The sequence below is a fragment of the Gallus gallus genome, chromosome 24 (assembly GCF_016699485.2).
Source record: "Gallus gallus isolate bGalGal1 chromosome 24, bGalGal1.mat.broiler.GRCg7b, whole genome shotgun sequence".
NCBI lineage: Eukaryota > Metazoa > Chordata > Aves > Galliformes > Phasianidae > Gallus > Gallus gallus.
Genome location: NC_052555.1, coordinates 5,864,929 through 5,883,699, shown reverse-complemented (window position 1 = coordinate 5,883,699; position 18,771 = coordinate 5,864,929). Strand labels below are relative to the sequence as shown.

Below are 18,771 nucleotides of genomic sequence, written 5' to 3'. Positions count from 1 at the left end.
ATTCTTTAGAGACCTGACTGCAGTCAGTTGCAGGGAGCATAGAAGTGCAGCATCTTTCTCTGAGTCCAGGTTACAAACAGACAAGTAATAGATGCTTCACCCAGAAGGGTTAATCATAGACTCACCAAGGTTGGAAAATACCTCTGAGATCACCCAGTCCAACTGTCTGCCTATGACCACTATTTCCCTACTAAACCATGTCCCTTAGTACCACATCTAAATGTTTCTTGGATGCCTCTAGGGACAGTGACACCACTACCTCCATGGGCAGCCCATTCCAGTGCCCAGCCACTCTTTCCTAACATTCAACCTGAACCTCCCCTGCTGCAACCTGAGGCCACCTTTCCATGCAGGGGAATTATTTCTGCTGCCAGAGCACCTTCCACCTCTTATTTAAAACAAACAAAAACAGCCCTAGCATAAAAGCCAAAGAGTTGATGATCTCCTGTGAGAAGACAGCAGAAGAGACCAAAATATTGCTACTGCTTTTCAGTAGGACAAGGTAAGGGGAAGTGTGCCTGGATTAACTTGGAAGCAAGTCTCAGCCACTCTTGTAAAGGCAGAAAGCACCAATTGTCAGTAGTTGTTGTCAATGTTTTGGAGATTTCTTTCTTAATGTAGGCTTGCTCTGGCTGCTGTAGATATCCATCTGGGGTTCATTGGCTATTTGGACTTCGGTTTCTGCCTGGAAAATGCTGCAGAGGACCCAGAGTATTGCCAGTGACTCCCAACCATGACTGATGGTTGGGCTTGTAAGAATGTGGTATCAGAACAAGAAGTCAACTCCAAAGCAAAGAGAATGGCTGTACTCTGCTGCCAAAACAGGTCTGTGAGCCAGTTCCAGTCAACATTCAGGGGTGTGCTTAAAGGCTGTGCCATCACTGCTCCTAGTGTGGTACTGTGGGTAGGGATTTGAAGGGAAATCGATGCTTTCTGTATCATTTGGTGTGGCTTTATGTTGGGCTGGAAGTGACTCTGAATGTTTCCCAGGGCTCTGTGGCACCGTCTGCTCAGATACATACTGATAAGGAGCCAAATGCGCTCCACCCAACCTCTTCTAATGGATGCATTGGAAGCATGGCCAGGCTTCTTTGCTGAGGACAGCTGCTGTTGTCTAACGGTCTTTTGTGTGCTCCTTTCTTTTGCAGCCTCTCTACAAGTGGATATTGTTCCAAGTCAGGGAGAGATCAGCGTTGGAGAATCCAAGTTCTTCTTATGTCAAGGTGAGTGATGGCTTATGGCATCGGGTGTCTGCACATCTGGCTTTGCTGGGCAGGTTGATCTGCATGTTAGGTCTGAGATAAAAGCTCTGCTGCTAAGTCAGGCTGTGAGGTTTCTTGCTTTCTTTCTCATATGCCCTTACATTTGGTAAGACTTAAGTAGCAACGGCAACGTGTGGTGTTTGCTGGGAAGATTAAATATACTCTCCCTTGAGAGCTGGCAGCAGAAAGCAGCTCCAGCAAACAGCTTTTAAAATGGGAAAAGAAACAAAACAGCAAATGAAGTGTTGCCTCTGTGCTCGAGCAATAGCCACAACAATGGCACTTTGCATCGTTCCACAGCTCGTTGGTCGTTTGAGTTTAGAATTAAACTTGATTTTTGGTTGTTCATTTTTTTCCAAATTATATCTCTAGCCCATTGCTGAGAGCAGCAATGGGAATGCCAGGTCACTTGAGAGCCATCACCTCAGCAACTAAGGATTTTAATGCTGCTGAAAATCTTCTTTTTCTGTGACAAAAGTTAGTGTTTGTGCAGCTCTCTTACTGCCCCAGGCTGTTCTCATGCACCATGTGGTGCAGTGCTGACACATTCCCTGTGCCCCAAAGACATTTCTTCAGTTTGGTGGTGTTTTTCAAATTAGTTCTTGTCCTGTTCAAAGCAGCTGGCCTGGTTTCTGATGGGAGGAACTGGTATGTTGGCACCCCAACGTGATAGCATCCTGGGGCATGGCACATAGCAAACAGGTGATTAGTGAGCTCTGGGAGCAAAAGGTCATCAGTTCCTGAAGAGCATAGTGACAGGAGCAACAGTGAGGTTGTCTGATCCAGGGGTGCTTAACTGCAGAGTAGTTAGTTAATGCCAGTGCTTTGAAAGCAAAAGCATACTCTGGACAAGTGCTGTTGTGATGATGCTTACCTTCAGAAAAGTTTGAGATCAGTCACAGCCCGTGCAGTAATAGGAACCTGTCCCAAATAATGAAGCCACATGGGGGAATGCAGAGAGGTGAGCTGCAAGAGAGAGGCAGCCTGCAACCAATTAGTGACAGTCCTTGCTTACACTGAAAGCAGCAGTAGGTTTAACGTGACGAACACCAGAGCTGCTGCTACAGCAACATCACGATTTTGATACACAAAGCAGCAAATACACGTATCTGTCAGAAGTACGGCAGAACTGGAGCAGGAAGACATGGTTTGGTTTTTTGCCCTCAAGCTGACCAGCGTGGGGCTGACACAGTGGAGGGGCTGGGACATAAGATCCCAGGATGCATAGAAGACCATTCTGAAATGAAATGAAATCGTTCCCCTTTAGATTTCAAGAGACAGCCTAACGTAACTTTGGCACAATAGCAGCTGACCATTCACAGTGCTGTGAGAGAATTTTCTTGGTTTGCTTCTCAGGTACCAGAAGCCCTTCTTCCCTTGGGTCAGTCTTCCACAAAGTACTACTGGTTGTATTCAATTCCCTACTGCTTGTGTTTAATTTCCTGTGTGCATGTTAGTTGGAAACTCGCTTCAGTTTGCTTTGTTTTCTTTTATTCTCTGCAGTGGCAGGGGAAGCCAAATACAAAGACATTTCCTGGTTTTCCCCTAACGGTGAGAAGCTGACGCCCAACCAACAGCGCATCTCAGTGGTGCGAAACGATGACTTCTCCTCCACCCTCACCATCTACAACGCCAACATTGATGATGCTGGCATCTATAAATGTGTTGTCAGCAGCGTGGAGGAGGGAGACTCTGAAGCCACCGTCAATGTGAAAATTTTCCGTAAGAGAACAACTCCAGGGCTACTTTCTGGGTTTTTCCCTGCAGATACATGAGGCAAGATTAGGAAGGGGGAAACACCTTACCTTCCTACCAAAGGCTATTATTGCCAAAGGGAAGAAAAGCGGTTCAAAAGGGAGTGTTAAGAAGATTCTCCTCCTTTCTTGGTTTTGAGAAGGAAGTGAATGTTGAGACCTTTGCCTGTCAGGGGTTTACCAGCTTGTCTACTGCTTGAATTCTTTGAAGGATAAGAGAGCAAAAGGCAGAAGGAGAAGATTCTAGTGCATCATAAATGTGTGGGAGGCGGAAGTGTACATGGCAGCTTCTGTGGGTGACAAACACGCTGTGAGAGCTGGGCTGCTGCTTCCAAGTTAATTGGGGTTCTGATGTTGCAGTGCGGTGTGTTGAGTCAAGTGCAGCTGTATCCTCCTCTCTGGGGCATGCAGGTTTCTGCAGAACGAGCCCTCTGAGGTTTCATTGCTTTTTTTCAAGCTTGCGTTGGGTTGAGTTGGGAACATGGCTTGATGTGTGCTGAAAAAGCTGCAGCGACTTTCTCCTTCCATTGCTTTCAGAAAAGCTCATGTTCAAGAATGCCCCCACTCCTCAGGAATTCAAGGAAGGGGATGATGCTGTGATTGTGTGTGATGTGGTCAGCTCGCTGCCTCCTACCATCATCTGGAAACACAAAGGCAGAGATGTCATCCTAAAAAAAGATGGTAAGGTGCAAGCTGAGTAGGTGCTTGTCCATTTAGGGGTCAGATGTCCATCTCCCAGCAGGCTTGTACTGGCTTGCTCTCCTGTACCCCTTGTACAGTCACAAGGAAGCCATTTGAATGTTACCCAAGGTCGTAGGGTGTGAACATCATTATTCCAGGTGCTTTGATTTGGTAATGGCAGGAATATAATGTTCCCATGGAGATGACCATCAGATGAGAGATGACACTGCAATAAAAATGCTAGAAGCTTTTTTTTTTTTTAATTTAAAAAAAACAAAAACAAAACCATCAGGACAGAAAAGCTGTATGTTTTGATGCCCTACTCTACAGTATTCCTAAGGAAACAGGGCTGAAAGCTCCTAGCAAGTGTTTCCCTTTCATTTAAAATGCTACAGACTGTCTTTCCCAGAGTGGCATTTCACTAGCAGTGAGGAGTCCAGTGCCTGCCTGCAGCTGAGCGCAGGTACCTCAGCCCTCTTTCCAACATCAGCTTTTACAGGCACAAGGGAACTGTAGTAAGGCTCAAACTCTTCCCTCACTCAGCAAGAGGGGCGAGTTTTAAAGTGATTCTTGTCTGATATTAATTAAAGGTAAATATGCTTGTGTATCTTTATCTATTTATCTTTCAGCACTTTCAGTATAAAACACAGAGCAGTTTGTCTGCTACCTCTGTCTGATTTCTTTCTTGGTAATGTCAGATCTGATTGCAGCAGTATCTCCATTTTAACGTGATGCAAAGGGCAGTTTCATTACATTCAGCCTTGCCTCCGGCTCAGGAAGGGTGAGGGGAGGTGAAGAACCTGTGCAGTGAGCTTTCCTGGGGAGCTTTGGGTGAACCTTCCTTTTCTCTCTTCTAGTTCGGTTTATAGTGCTGTCCAACAACTACCTGCAGATCCAGGGAATCAAGAAAACAGATGAAGGGACGTACCGCTGTGAGGGCCGCATCCTGGCTCGTGGGGAGATCAACTTCAAAGATATTCAGGTCATTGTAAATGGTGAGTGGCACAGAGTTAAGAGCAGTAAGTGACAAAGGTCTGTACCGCCTGCACTCCAGGCTGCTGATGGAAATGTTACTTTACATTCACACACACAGGTTACTGTCTATCAGCTTACTAATCTTTCTCTGCTGTGTCAAGTAAAAGCATCCATGGTTGCCAAGTGTGTATAGGAAATGATCATATCCAGAGTAAGTTTAAGTGCCTAATGACTGAGCGAGGTGTTGAGGCTTACAAGTGGTTGTGTCGACAGCACAGATTTTCTGTGCATCTCTCCATCCCCACACCAGTAGCTTTGGAGAGCTCATACATCAAACCTGACAGTTGAAACCTGCACGTGGCAGCTGAAGGGGTTTGAATCACTAGTGACATCCGTCTATATTGCAGAGATTTAGTTAGACTTCCAGGCCTCATTCTTGCTCACATCTTCTGTCTCCCCTTTCTAACTTCAGTGTGGTTTCCTTCTCTTCTAGTACCTCCTTCTGTGCGTGCCAGGCAGAGCACTATGAACGCCACTGCCAACCTCAGCCAGTCTGTCACCTTAGCATGTGATGCTGATGGCTTTCCTGAGCCAACCATGACGTGGACAAAGTAAGATGTCGTATGCAGTGTCCTGATTCTTTGTGAGCATGGATGTGTTCAATAAGGCCCTGGAAAACCAGGCAGGAGGGGAAACCTTTTAACCGCAATGACTTGAATCCATTTTTCTCCCAAGAGAAGGAATGACCTAGCAGGGAATTGCAGTTAGTTTTGGTTGTGAGTTAATGCTGATAGGCAGCGAAGCACCACACAGCAGCTCTTCCCTCCCACTGCTGGGAAGAGGTGGAGATACCTCTGACACTGAGTTTCAGTGTAGTAACGCAGTTATCATTAACATGAAACCTCACAAGCAGCATTTGACTGCTTCTCCTCCCCAACACAGCCAGTGTGCTTTGTGCCCTGCAGGGATGGAGAGCCAATAGAGCAGGAGGATAACGAAGAGAAATACAGTTTTAACTACGATGGGTCCGAGCTGATCATCAAGAAGGTGGATAAGAGTGACGAAGCAGAGTACATCTGCATCGCTGAGAACAAGGCTGGCGAGCAGGATGCCACCATTCATCTCAAAGTCTTTGGTGAGCTTTTGCCTGTTCAAAAACCCTCATGTTGCTTGTTTCAGATATTGCTGTTTAGAGGCAGGCTTCATTTTGAGCAGCAACTGAATGAATGTTGTTTTTATTTTTCTTTCCAGCAAAACCCAAAATCACATATGTGGAGAATAAAACAGCTATGGAGCTGGAGGATCAGATCACACTGACCTGTGAGGCATCTGGGGACCCAATCCCTTCCATCACGTGGAAAACTTCCACCCGGAACATCAGCAATGAAGAGAAGGTACCACCCTTCCCAAGACCCTGGTCTTTTGGGCAGGGGTCAGTGCTGCATGATGGCAACAGGCGCATGGAGATCACAGTGCTTCCCCCCTCCATAGTGAGAATGCTGGCGGTTCTGCACAGAGTAACTGCCAAAGGGCCAGCTCTGTAGCTGAAGTAATCCCATGAGTGTCCTTTTGTACAAAGCCATCACGGTTTGTAACAACTGAGACTGTGCTTTTTTAGTTCCTGCTCATATTGGTCTGAGCTGAATTGGTTTGCAAAGCACTGAGCCCTGGACCCTTTTTGGAGGAGTTTCCTGATGGACATAGAGCTACAGGACTTCTGAAAGGGTTTCCGAGCTGAGAGGTGGGAATGAGTACCCTGATTCCAGTGCTGTCCATGCTGTCATCATGAAGATGGTTCCACTGGGGAGGGTGGCAGGTGAAGAGGTGTGGGATATTCTTTCAAAGGTGCAGTGGACCAAAATGAACCTGTTAATTCATTCTTGCTCTTCTGTATTGTATGCTTAATCTACACATACTTGAAGCACAAAAGCCTGGCTGCCTTTGTGTTCACTTGTTTTGTTGATCACATCAAAACCATCTTGTTCTTAAAAAGCAAAAATAATTAGCAGTTTTTCTCTTTTAGAAGGGTGCTGTTTTGTTTATTTTATTATTATTGGCCATAATTCCCCTTTACCAGAGAAGATTAGGATGCAGTTTGTTACTCTGGGTATTGCATAATAGTTACGTAAGAAGTTGACTGGGAGGCACAAGCTTAGAGCTGAAGAAAGCTTAGACACAACTTAGAGCAGGGAGTTACTGCTTATTGACAGTTCTTCAAGGCTCAGCTCACATGGGGACATCAGGGATTCTGGCTTGGTTTGAAGGTAGCAGCTGATAGCCTGGAAGTCTCAGAGGCAACGGCTGTCAGTCATTAAGAGGTAACCACTGTTAGTCATCCACGTTCTGCTCCATTGCCTCCTAAACGAGCTTTTTGGATTGCCCCCATGATGTCGGCTCTTCGCTGTGTTGTTAATGTGGAACTTTTTCAATCAGGGTGCCATCTGCAGAGAAATGTATCTTCTGTATTCAGGAGTTTGTGTAGATCCCTGCAGCATTTCAGGAGAGATTCCTGTTGCCTTTGGAAGCCCTTGGCTTGGTCTCTTAGCGCAGTGTGACTGTGGGACCTGTCTCAATAGCAGAAGGCTATTTGTGGTCTTTTCTCAGCCTAGAAGGGTGATGGGAAGAGTTAAATCCCTCCTCTGCTCCCAGCACGAGAGTTTGGATAACAGCCAGGGAGGAGAGCTTTGTCAGGGAGAAGAATATATGACCTGAAATAAGGCTCAATCGAGTAGAAGTCTGTAGGAGCGCCTGTTTGCAGAGAGTCCTGTCTGTCAAGCCTAATTAAGCTAATGAGAACTCAGTGGCAAAACTGCTAACCATTTTTGAGAGTCATATATCCTGTATGCTTTTTATTGCAGTTAAATCAGTGATCAAGATTTAAGAATGACGTTGTATGTTCTGGTAATATCTTGGTAGATGGGGAGAAAATCAAAGGTTTGAGGTACCACCGTGTTGTTCATGTACAGATTCAAACCTTTAGGGCAAAGATTTGCTGTCACACACCATTCACTTTCTAGGCAGGATTTTCTTCCCTCTCTCTCTGGTTTGTCTTTTTTGTTGTTGTTGTTTTCTTTTTTAATTTAAACTTTTTCCCATTCTCTATCTCGTGTTGTAAGTTGGGTGAATGGTACAGACTTCCAGAAAATTCTCAGGACAAAATAGCTGTGTTGGACATTCCATGCTGTGTACAGCCTTTATGTGATGCACTTTGGTTGTGAATGTATAAATACGTTATTTAGGAGAAACTTTATCCCTGTCTGAAATTCTATCCCTACTGCGAAAGATAGCAAGAACTATAAGTCCTAGAAGTCATTAACATAAAGCCAAGCCATTTCAAATCGTTTTATCTTTCCTCAACTATTTATTGCTGTGCTGTTGCAGGGAGGAAGAATGTGGGGTTTTTCTGTTACCAGATGTAATGCTGATAAGCCAGTATGTCATATTCCTCATCACCTCCACTGTAATTCGTCCCCTTGTAAAAGACGTGTCAGTGTGCATAGTTTGGATCTGTTGTACGTTGGTGTTCCCAATTTTTAAGATTTCCATGGCAGCAGCTGTACCTGTGGTGTGAGCCTCCCTGGCCTGCCAAGCAAATTTGTCCTTCCCAAATGGAAGGGAAGATGTGTGATGTTCTTGATTCTCCTCTGGGGAACCCACATTGTACAGACTGGAGCTTGTATGTCCCTTGGCCTTGGTGAGGAAGGGATAAGATAAAACTCTTCAGAATGGAGGCTCTGGTTCTGCCTTCTCCCCACACCCACCAGCCCCAGTACAAAGAAGGAGCAAACTGGGGGAGTGTGGGAACTGATTTCTTCCCTCCTTCATCTTCCTGGAGCCTGACATGTGCTGCACAGCGCAGGGTAAAAGCACGTCTGTTCTTTTTACACTTCTGTGCTGGTGCTATAGAACCTCATTGGAGAGAATTGAGAGGGGACTTGCACAGACATCAGTGAGGTGGTCCTGACTGGTTCTGGTAGTGATCGGGACATGAAAAGGTAATGATGCTGAATTCTGATGATGTTTGCCTGTTCAGTTTTCAGGGAACTTGTGCACAAGAGGATATAGATATACAGAAATTCTGAGATAGGAGTTTCTGGGCAGAGCCCCAGCCCATGTGTGTGTTGGTGAGCTTTGTTTTTTCCTCTGGAAAGTCCACCTCAGACCTCTAATCAGAAGTAAACAGCCTGCTTTTGTCAAAGTGAGGCTGTCTGTACCATTTGTTAATACTGAAGTCTCGTAGTTTTCACTGCAAGCACTGTGGAAACAATACTGTGCTTTTTATTCTCATTTCCTTAACTTTCATCTCCATTTCTGTAACATCACTCTTGTGCATGCTGTTATACCCACACGCCAGCAGTGCTTGTGCCTCACACTCAAAAATGCTATTGTGACTGTGATATTAGCAGGTGATTTTTGACTCCTGAATTGTATTGGATCAAGTTGTGATTGAAATAGGCACTAGGAAAAAAAAAAAAAAAAAAAACATTAGAAATTCATAGGGACAAAGGGAACTCTGTGACTTTGGTCGTTGTGAAACAGAGTGAATATGGTCCACAGTGTTGCTGTCTGTCTCTGAATGACGAATGTATGTTTCTTGGTAAGGTTTGTGCATGTTTGACTGATGCCTGTTGCTTAATTGTCCCAAGCCCAGCAAGGGTGCACATAGCCCTAAGCCTGATGAGTTGGGTGTGATGAACTGGAGGTGGGGGTCAGGCTGTTGCAGTGCTCTGCAGCTCGACGACTCCCACTCCTCGCACAGTATGCATGGAAACCCATACAAATGCATGAGCACATGAGCCATACGGGGGTTAATGGCAGTCGGTGTGTCCAGGTGGCAGCCAGCTCAGTAGCTCATCTCTGCAATTAAGTGACCTCGGTCATCAGAATTATTTCCCTTGGATGACGTGTTTCCAGAAAGGATGAGGTGTGACAAGGGAAATAGTCGCTCGGTATTTAAGAACAGAGGTAGAGAGAGGGTTTAGGTATTGTTACATCAATTTTGAGGATAATAAATTTTGAATGCAAGTCTGAATGCAAGTTCTGTTGGGAGATGGAAATTGCAGTCACCCCACACAGGAGATGTACAGCTCGGAGTCTGCATGTCCACAGAACGTAGCGTGGTGCTTACACTGTGATACCTGAAAGCAACCTTTGATAAACTTGTATTGCTTTTTTTTCTCCTGTTGTGTTCTATATCTGTTCTCTCCAGGCTTCGTGGACCCGGCCCGAGAAACAAGAGGTATAATCTTATACCAGACCTTTAGCAAACTTCCTAGTTTTTATTTTTCTTCGTTTTTTAAGCATTACAGATTAACAAATCTCTAGTCCGGCAACCACGCCAACTAAACCAGCATTAATTACAAATGAATTAAGTACCGGTACTTAAGAGAAACAGCTAATAGTGCTAGAAGTTGCTTGGCATGTAGTTCTGCATCTTTGGATGAGCAAACTAGCTGTGTTGGGAGTGAGTAATCCTGGTTGTCACTTCAAAAAAGGAGACTAAGTGCCGGGGGAGGGAGAAGAAAGGGGAGGCAAATCTGCAACCTGACAAATCCAGCTTCGCCATTTTCTTCAATGCTACACGTGTGGATCGTGCCTCTTTTCTGGAGTTGTACGAATTAGCTGCTGTGTGTATTGTGGGATGGTACCTTTTTTCTGAGATAGCCTCTTCTGCTCCAGCCAACTCATCTGTTTGCTCATGGCACTCTTCAGTGTGGCCTTCTCTTAGAGGATAACCGCATCACATTCTGTTTCAAAATCAATGCAATTAAATCTCTCCAAAGTTACCTTTTTTTTTTTTTTTCCAGAAAATGCTCCCACTTACTGAATTATTGTCACTTGCCTTTAATTTTCAAGGGTCAGTGAAGGGGTACAGGATAATACAGGATGGCTTGGTGCTGTTTTGTTTCACATTCAGTACTGTGTTTTAGAAATAATAATCATCTGCTATTAAGTGCACCTCATTGGTTTCACTCATAAAAACATTGGATGCTTAAAAACTCAGCTAAAAGCAAAATTGTACCTCAGTTACATCCCTGAGTGGCGATGCCTTCCTGCTAACTGGGTATTAGCTCAGCTCTGCAAATATGAGGAGCTGCAGATGAATTAGTGAAGTGCAAGCACAGAGCTAGGGGAGGACACCTCACTCCCTGTCGCTGGAGTTTGTGGCTGTGGTTAGGATTTCCAGGGGCTGTTCTGTAATGACCTCTCCTGCATGGAAAGTGGGCAGGGAAGACTGTGTTAGATTGGCATGGATGCTTTGGCTTGTGAAAGGATTGAAAAATCCTACAGAGGGGAAGGGGGTAGGTGCATTCCCTGCCTATCTTGCCTTTTCCCCCTTTTCACTGAAGTATTAACGTCTACTCCAGTTGTTTACGCAGTGACTGTGCCACGTGGCATTGTTGGAATTTGAAGAAAAACACCTTTATGCATCTCAGCACAACCTGTAGCGCTCAGCAATATGGAGCACCATCACACACTTCTCTGGAGAGTGATACCTGCAATCATAGAACTATAGAATGGCTTAGGTTGGAGGGGACCTTAAGGACCAGCACTCAACCCCCTGCCTTGGGCAGGGCTGTCCCACCAGCTCAGGGTGTCCATGGCCTTGCTATGATGTGAGTTGTTGCCTGTGTCTCTTAGGTTGTCCCACCACTACGGGATACACTGCTATGCAAAATTATCTAAGCCAGAGCAGTTAGGTGAAGGGATTGCAGGTGCCCACAGCTCTGGCTCACAGGTTTCTACCTACCGCACATCTCCAATAGCCAGGGATTGTTGGTATCTGATGGTCTGAAATAGGAATGAAGAGAAGCAGTAGCATGCTTTCTTGCATGGAGATTGTTCTCTTTGAATACTTTCCCTGATCTTCCTTTTCCTTTATACACGCCTTTTGTATTAAGATACACAGCCTCATCTTCAGGATCGGTTCTATTCCTGGTTAAGTTATTGATTCATCTGAGCTGCCTAGCACTGTTTTGTTTGTATTGAATCCTGGAGAGGCAGGTGACACGATGTAAAGTCTTTGCTGTAGTGATCATGGGCTGATATTTTGCTGTAGGTATATATGCACTCTTGCCTGATTGAGTCAGAGACCAACAGAATGGTCACCTGAGTCGTGAGCTAAAAGAAGGCAAGGAAACTTTGCAGATCTGAAGTCTTTACATTCATGGATCCTACTGCAGTCGTTTCAGAAGTGAGCTGGGTTTTGGCTGTGTAAGATGCCATAGCGGACTGATGCTGTGCTATGGGACCCTTCACCACTTCTAGGAAATATGTTCTTGAAATAAATAACAGTTTCCAGCAACACAAGGGACCAAGGACAGGAGAGGGTGTAGAGTTTGTATCTTGTGGCATTGGCTGTAGTGGACCTGTGTGCATGGTAGGAGAGATGCACATACTAACTGCTTATGTGTTGAAAGATAATAACTTTCTTCATTTGGAATTTGACTAGCTCAAATGGACTAGTATTCTGAACTAGCAGAGGTAATAACTTTTTCTGTGTAGAAGCTTAGTCTTGGAGCTGTAGGCCCCCACCTCAGAGCAGCAGGATGTCTCAGGCCTGCAGGATCCGAGCACTTGAGGTACCAGAAGCATATTTAGTGCTACAACTCAGTGCCTGTCCGTGTGATTTCCTCAAGGTTTATCCTCATAATCGCAGCACTTGTCCCACATCCTTCAAAAAGAAGCATGCTCTTGGAGCACTGATGGTCTGAAGAGTGGCAGGAGGGTGCTCAGTTTGTTGGAAACAGGATGAGAAAGCTTGTCCTTCAAAGCTTCCAAGTTGACCACATTCGCACAAGGACCAGCATGGAGGGTGTTTGGGTTGGATCCCTGGGTGGCTGCAATCCCTTTGAGCAGATGACAGCCTGGATTTTATTCCTTGTCTCTCTCTCTCATTGGTGTCCCTGCACTCTCCTGCTTGTGGGAGCAATTTCTGAACTGGCTTACAATCAACAGAGTTTGCTCTAGAATTTTCTTAGAGCATCACAAGACCTTGAAGCAGGCTGTCTTTAGAAGGGTCCCATAGTTTGCTTGCCCTGTTCGCTGTACCTTGCTCTGTTTGGTGCTGTGCTCAAGTGAAAGCTCCGAGCTTTCATTTTGCCTGATTCAGCTCTGAGGTTTGGATCTGTTCTTACTAATACCACTTCAAGGATGCAGAAATAAAGCAAGTATCAGTGAGAGAAGAGTCAGTCTCAAATTTTCTGTGTGAAAGCAGTACTTGCTATGGAGGTTTTCTGCAAAAGCATCCTGGCAAAAATGCTTTAACCAGAGCTGGATCTCTGCAGTTGTTAATCTAAGAAGCAGCTTGATGTTATCCAGCTGTCCTCAGTTGTGTAGCAGCATCCGATACTTCGGTCCTTCATTTCTTTTCTTTTTGTTCCCATTACCTGAGTGCTTCGAATCGCTGTACTCAGTGCTGCACAACAAGGCTGAGCCGCTGTAGTGCTGTGCCCATGGTTTCACCTGCCAGGTGATCGCTTCCAAGTGCTGAGCACTGGGGGGCTGCTGTGAGGTAGATTTGTGTTTGTTCTGTCCCTGAGCTGCAGTGCTGCCCGGAGCCCAACCCCTGACTCTCAATTCCTTTCCTGCCAGACCCTGGATGGGCGCATCGTGGTGCGCAGCCACGCGCGGGTATCGTCCCTGACTCTCAAAGAAATCCAGTACACAGACGCCGGAGAGTACGTGTGCACGGCCAGCAACACCATCGGGCAGGACTCACAGGCCATGTACCTCGAAGTGCAGTGTAAGTGGGAGAGGGAAGGGTGTGTGTGGATGGGGTCGGGTGGGTAGAAGGGGATGATGTCTTCTGATGAGGTGGAGGCACCTACAAGTAGAGAAATCTGTATTACTGTTATTGTTGTTATTATAAGCAGAGGGCATGGGAAGCAGCTGTCTGAAATAATGTTGTTAGAGTTGTGTTTTGCTGTGTGCACATGTGCAAATGGTTGCACTAGTAGACTCCAGCTGAGATGCTGTTTGCAGCACCTCAGGGAAGATTATGGGCCATGAATCCACCGTGGGCTCATTCGTGGACTCTGTCAGCATTGCACTTCCCCAGGCGTGTAGCTTGCTGTCTGCTTATCCTCCCACGCTGCATGAGGGTCAGCCTTTGGTGCTGGGCAGACTTCTTCCTATGTCCTTCAGCAAAAGACCACCAGCAGCCCCCTGGACGAGAAGGCTGACTCCTGTCCCCATGTTAGGTTCCTTTTTCCACATCAGCCTGGGCCCCAGCCAAGGAGTCCTTGCAGTGAAGTTGGCTGTGCTCCTTCAGGAGTTTTTCTGGGTCGTGTTGCCTTCACAAGAACGTTTCTTTCAGATGCTCCCAAGCTTCAGGGCCCTGTGGCTGTCTATACCTGGGAAGGGAATCAAGTGAACATCACCTGTGAGGTATTTGCTTATCCCAGTGCTGTCATCTCCTGGTTCCGAGATGGACAGCTGCTTCCCAGCTCAAACTACAGCAACATCAAGATCTACAACACTCCATCAGCAAGCTACCTGGAGGTGAGGAAAAGCACAAAGGGGAGAGGGGATGTGCAGCCAGGAAGACTCACTGCTACCAAGTAGTTTGTTTCTGTTGTTGATGAAGCCCAGTCTTTCAGCGGGGTGCCCTGTTAGTGGGTGGCAGGTTGTGCAGTATTTCTGGCACACAAATGCAAAAGGCATCAAGTCATGGGAAACACCACCCCCTCCTTGCTTTTGACTTTCTGCCCACTGTAGTTCTCCCATCTGTGGGCAGCCCTCTGTGACAGCACATGAATTTTATTGTTACTTCCTTCCCCAGTAAAACGCAAATGGCATTAGCGGAGTAAAAAGTGCCTCCTGATCCAAACATGCACCTTAATTTCTTCCATAGGTGACACCAGACTCTGAAAATGACTTTGGCAACTACAACTGCACTGCTGTGAACCGCATTGGCCAGGAATCCTCAGAGTTCATTCTTGTGCAGGCGGGTGAGCATCCCAGGCAGGGAGATAAGAAAATGCTGCTCTCTTCAGGTTGTCCTTTTTTCTTAAAGGAAATATTTGATATTGGAGAAAATACTTTGAGTCTCTGATCTCTTAGAGAAGACACAAGATGAAGGTTTACACTGTCTAATTAGTATTCTTAAAAGCTCTCTGAGGACAGTCTCAGGCTGCCCTTGTCCGCTCCTTTATCAAGCCATGACAAGAGTGTTCTTGGTGTTCCTAGTTTTCTGCTTTCTCTACCAGCTGAGGAGCTGATAGCCCTTGCTTCCTGCTGTCTGATGTGTCACTGGTTGTTTCCCCTTCCTCCCCCAGATACTCCGTCCTCTCCTTCTATTGACAGAGTGGAGCCCTACTCTAGTACTGCCCGTGTGGAGTTCGATGAGCCTGAAGCTACTGGTGGGGTGCCCATCCTCAAATACAAAGCAGAGTGGAGAGCACTGGGCGAAGGAGAATGGCACTCAAGATTGTATGATGCAAAAGAGGGTAAGATGGTAAAGCAATATAGACAAAACGTTACCTTCTCTATCTGCATCTCAAAACACCCTTCTTTCCTTTGGGGGAAAGCCAGTGTGGAGGATTCTATAGCTTTGCAATTTCAGTACCTACTTTGAGGCCCCACAGCAGTTCTTTAACATTTGTTTTTCAGTAACAGCTTGGTACAAGCAGAGTGCTGATTCCCCTTGGTGTCTACTGTAAGCTCCACTACATCCCCTCTAGAAAGACTGTGGTTCTGTCCCTCCCTAATCAGCTCTTTCACACAGAGATGGTAGCTCTGACCTTTCTCCTTGTCTGCACTGTTTATGTGGCTTTGTTACATGGTCTAAATGTGTCAGGAGTGCATAAGGAACATGGCATTTATGACTGACTCAGAGCTTGAGTCTTTCTTTGCTTTTTCTCTCTTGTTTCTGCAACAGCAAATGTGGAGGGCACGATCACTATCAGTGGCCTGAAACCTGAGACAACCTACTCAGTGAGACTGTCTGCAGTCAATGGCAAGGGTGTGGGTGAGATTAGCCTGCCATCCGACTTCAAGACACAGCCAGTTCGTAAGTAAAACCGAGACCTCCCTCTGCTTCTCTGGTTCCTCTCTCCTTGCATCTTTCCAGGGACTCTGTCATGCATGGACAATGCTGCCTTCTCCTGCAGACCTTGCTGCACCCTTTGTTTTTGTCGTGTTTTTTCATTGTAGTGAATTTCCTCACTATTGACAAATCTCACTTAAAGGAGAGAGGCAGGGAAGTTATTCACACTGGTCTGTGCCCTGGGTTATATGTATAGACTGTATTCTATCAAATAGAAGGGGCTATGCGATGGAGAGTTGTAATAAGAACAAGCAGCAATTTGAGAAGGGCATAGTAGTAAGAATATGAGGTTCCTTGCAAATCAGAAATCAGTAAGTTCAACAAAGGAGCCTCCATGAGCTATGAAGGAAAGGAAGGAGGGTGATTTCTCTTTTCCGCAAATTACTCCTTAAAGATGTCTGTGCAGTGCATGAAATGATTTCTGTAGACTCTTGTCTGCCTTACTTGGGCAATCTTCCCCTCTGATGGCAGTATGCTCTGCTGTGCCTTAATACTTTGTTTCAGCCCCTCATGGTTCCTGGGGTTCTTCTTCCCCATTCCCTTTGCGTTTAGATCTAGAGCGTTCTTCCCTCCATCACACCCATACTTGTGAACCCAGTTCATAGCTCTTCTGAAACCATTGTGCAGGACTGTCTCCTGAACACAGAGCCAGCAGTATTCCTATCCCATATATATGTGCATGCCTGGAGGCCCTGAGATCTGTGCATGGTCTTGAATTCATCTCCCAACTTCTCCCTCACCAGAACTGAGCAGTGTGGGGCAGTACGCATTCCTTGCTGCTTAGAAATCCAGGCCCTGTGCAGGAAGCCACAGTACATGCCAGCCCTCATGCTTGAAATCCAGTTCTGTTGCAATAACTCCTATTGCCTCCCCCACTCCCTAGGGTTGGATTTGGGACATCTGGTGGTATTTTGAATTTCCAGCTCCATATTCACTGTCTCCTCTTCTCATCTCTTCTACATTTTTTTTTTTTTTGTGTGTGTGTGTGTTTCTCTCTGTCTCTTATTTTTGTCTCTGTTCCATCCATGGAAATACTGCAGGTATCCCTCACTCACGTAAGTGCCTCTCTGCATTTGTTTTGTTCTTTTTCTGTTCCTAGAGTGTTCCTCTAACACGCATAGCACTAGCTGTTAGCCTAGTGCCTTTTTCCTCCCAGGTTCATTAGAAATGAAATAACTGGTACTGCCTGTTTCCTAACAAAACTGACACTAGAATATCATCCTACTCTGGGTAATACTAGTCTTTTATAGAACAGAACTGTGGGTTAACATCTGTCATTCTTGTACAGCATGTGATTCAAATAGTTAACTTAGAGTGCTTGTCTAATTATTAATTAGTGGTTATGTAGGCTGTACTTCAAGCCACGCACAGAGTGCTGGCCAGCATCTCCACTGCCCTTATGTGGCATTGGTTCGAACTCCTGGGAGTGCTGGTGAGTGACAGTGTGCTCAGTGATCCCACATTATGAGGAAGTTGCTTTAAGACAAGGATCCAGAGTCCAAAAAGCAGGTTTAACAAAGTGCCGAGTCCTGAGTTAGGAGGCAGTGCTTCCATTGCTCATGCTTTGTGTCCAGAGAGGTTTGATCTGACAGTCTCATTGTTTTGCTCTGTAGTTGCCCTCCTTTGGGCAGCATCTAACAGGAGTCCCCTCCTCACCTTTCTTTCTTTCTTTAGCAAGTGCTGCTGCCCCCACCTGTTTAGCAGAGAGTGAGTATGGTGGGAGAGGTTGTCTTGTTGGATTTGCTCTGCATGCAGTTCCTCACTGAGTGTGGTGCAATCTGCCTAACATCTCTGGGTGCTTTGCTTCTTTTCTATGCAGATGTTTTCCCCTGATTAAGAACTGAGTCTCCTGGTAGAGGAACTGCAGATGAGCACAGGTTTGATTTCTAGGAGAGGGAAATGTTACAGACAGCTCCCAGGTGTGCTGCCCTGGTGCAGGGTGCAAGCCTGCCTGTGTGAAAGCTCTTGTCATTGGCCTTTGATTTTAAGATTCCTAATCAACTTGTGTTCCACTTCATGGGATGTGCTTGTGGTGTGAGGTTGAATTTCTTGAAATCCTCATAGCACAGCAAAGAGAAGAGACTGTTTCTTGGCTAACTAGAGGAGATGGTGCTTCAGTAGAGCAGGAGAGAAATCATCACAACTCAGGTTTCTCATGCTGCGTTGACCCCAGGGCTTTTGGAATTAGTGACATTCTTCTTTGTGCTTATTTCCTAGTAATCCTCATATTTGGTACTTGTACAGTCTGTCTTCTGCTCTTGGAAGGGAGCTGCTTAGCAGCACTTCTAAGGAGCTTTTCTTTCTGTTACCTCCTCAAAAAATGCCATATTTCCTCTTGAGAATCCTACTGCTTAGCAGGCTGGCAGCATGAACCAGGTTGCTATTTGGGCCCAAATTAGTCAGAAACACTGTAGCTGTCTCTGAAGTTAGATTCAGAGCTTCAGAATTCCTGAGGACAAAAAAGCCTCAATGGAGACCCTTGGAGCCTGGCACGCTGCAGGACCCAACGCAGGCTGGCTCCCTTTCCCCTGGCAGGGCAGCACAGTTCTGCAGTCTCTCCAGGTAATCCATATCTACCATAGGGATTCAGTGTCATTCTCATTCTCTCTTTGTTAGGCTTTCTCTTTCCTTCCTATCACCCCTGCTCCCTGCCTCTGATAACTTATTTTCATGCTGTGCTTCACCTTTACATGTCTTATCTATCCTTCATGTTTCCATAGCAACTCAGCCTCTCCCTGCATCCGAAAGCACAGAGCCACCAAGTGAGTAGATGGGAACTGCTCCCCTTTGGTCCAGAGTGCTGTTTGTTATGCTGTAGCCCTTCTGTCAAGGGAATTAAGGCATGATGCTTTGTTGGTTTGATGTCTGTTAACCAAGAACCAGGCATTAATCTGTTACGTGAGCATGTAGCTGTTAAATGCAGCACGGTTCCACTCTGACTCTTCTCCTTACTGTTGTCCTGCCAAGCATGTGGCAAAAAATTGACAAATGGGATATAGAAGAAATGAGGGGAAAAAAAGAAAGGTGCTCATTTCCAAAAGGAATGTTC

General features: G+C 45.8%; 1 protein-coding gene across 4 annotated transcripts in view; it reads left to right on the top strand.

The window, feature by feature from the left end:
- The window catches only part of NCAM1 (neural cell adhesion molecule 1), an 80,906-nt gene that overhangs the window by 35,172 nt on the left and 26,963 nt on the right, over window positions 1–18,771 (top strand). For 2 of the 4 annotated variants that reach the window (XM_015298044.4, NM_001128828.3), the window contains exons 2-13: window positions 1,149–1,223; window positions 2,766–2,984; window positions 3,554–3,697; window positions 4,555–4,692; window positions 5,166–5,283; window positions 5,638–5,807; window positions 5,924–6,066; window positions 13,268–13,418; window positions 13,992–14,176; window positions 14,529–14,625; window positions 14,953–15,123; window positions 15,555–15,686. In XM_015298044.4, the coding sequence (XP_015153530.2) occupies window positions 1,149–1,223; window positions 2,766–2,984; window positions 3,554–3,697; window positions 4,555–4,692; window positions 5,166–5,283; window positions 5,638–5,807; window positions 5,924–6,066; window positions 13,268–13,418; window positions 13,992–14,176; window positions 14,529–14,625; window positions 14,953–15,123; window positions 15,555–15,686 (1,743 nt within the window). Of the gene's footprint in view, window positions 1–1,148; window positions 1,224–2,765; window positions 2,985–3,553; window positions 3,698–4,554; window positions 4,693–5,165; window positions 5,284–5,637; window positions 5,808–5,923; window positions 6,067–9,881; window positions 9,912–13,267; window positions 13,419–13,991; window positions 14,177–14,528; window positions 14,626–14,952; window positions 15,124–15,554; window positions 15,687–16,762; window positions 16,778–17,396; window positions 17,430–18,442; window positions 18,485–18,771 lie in introns of all 4 variants that reach the window. The other 2 variants (XM_015298032.4, NM_001242604.2) reach the window with 2 other exon arrangements.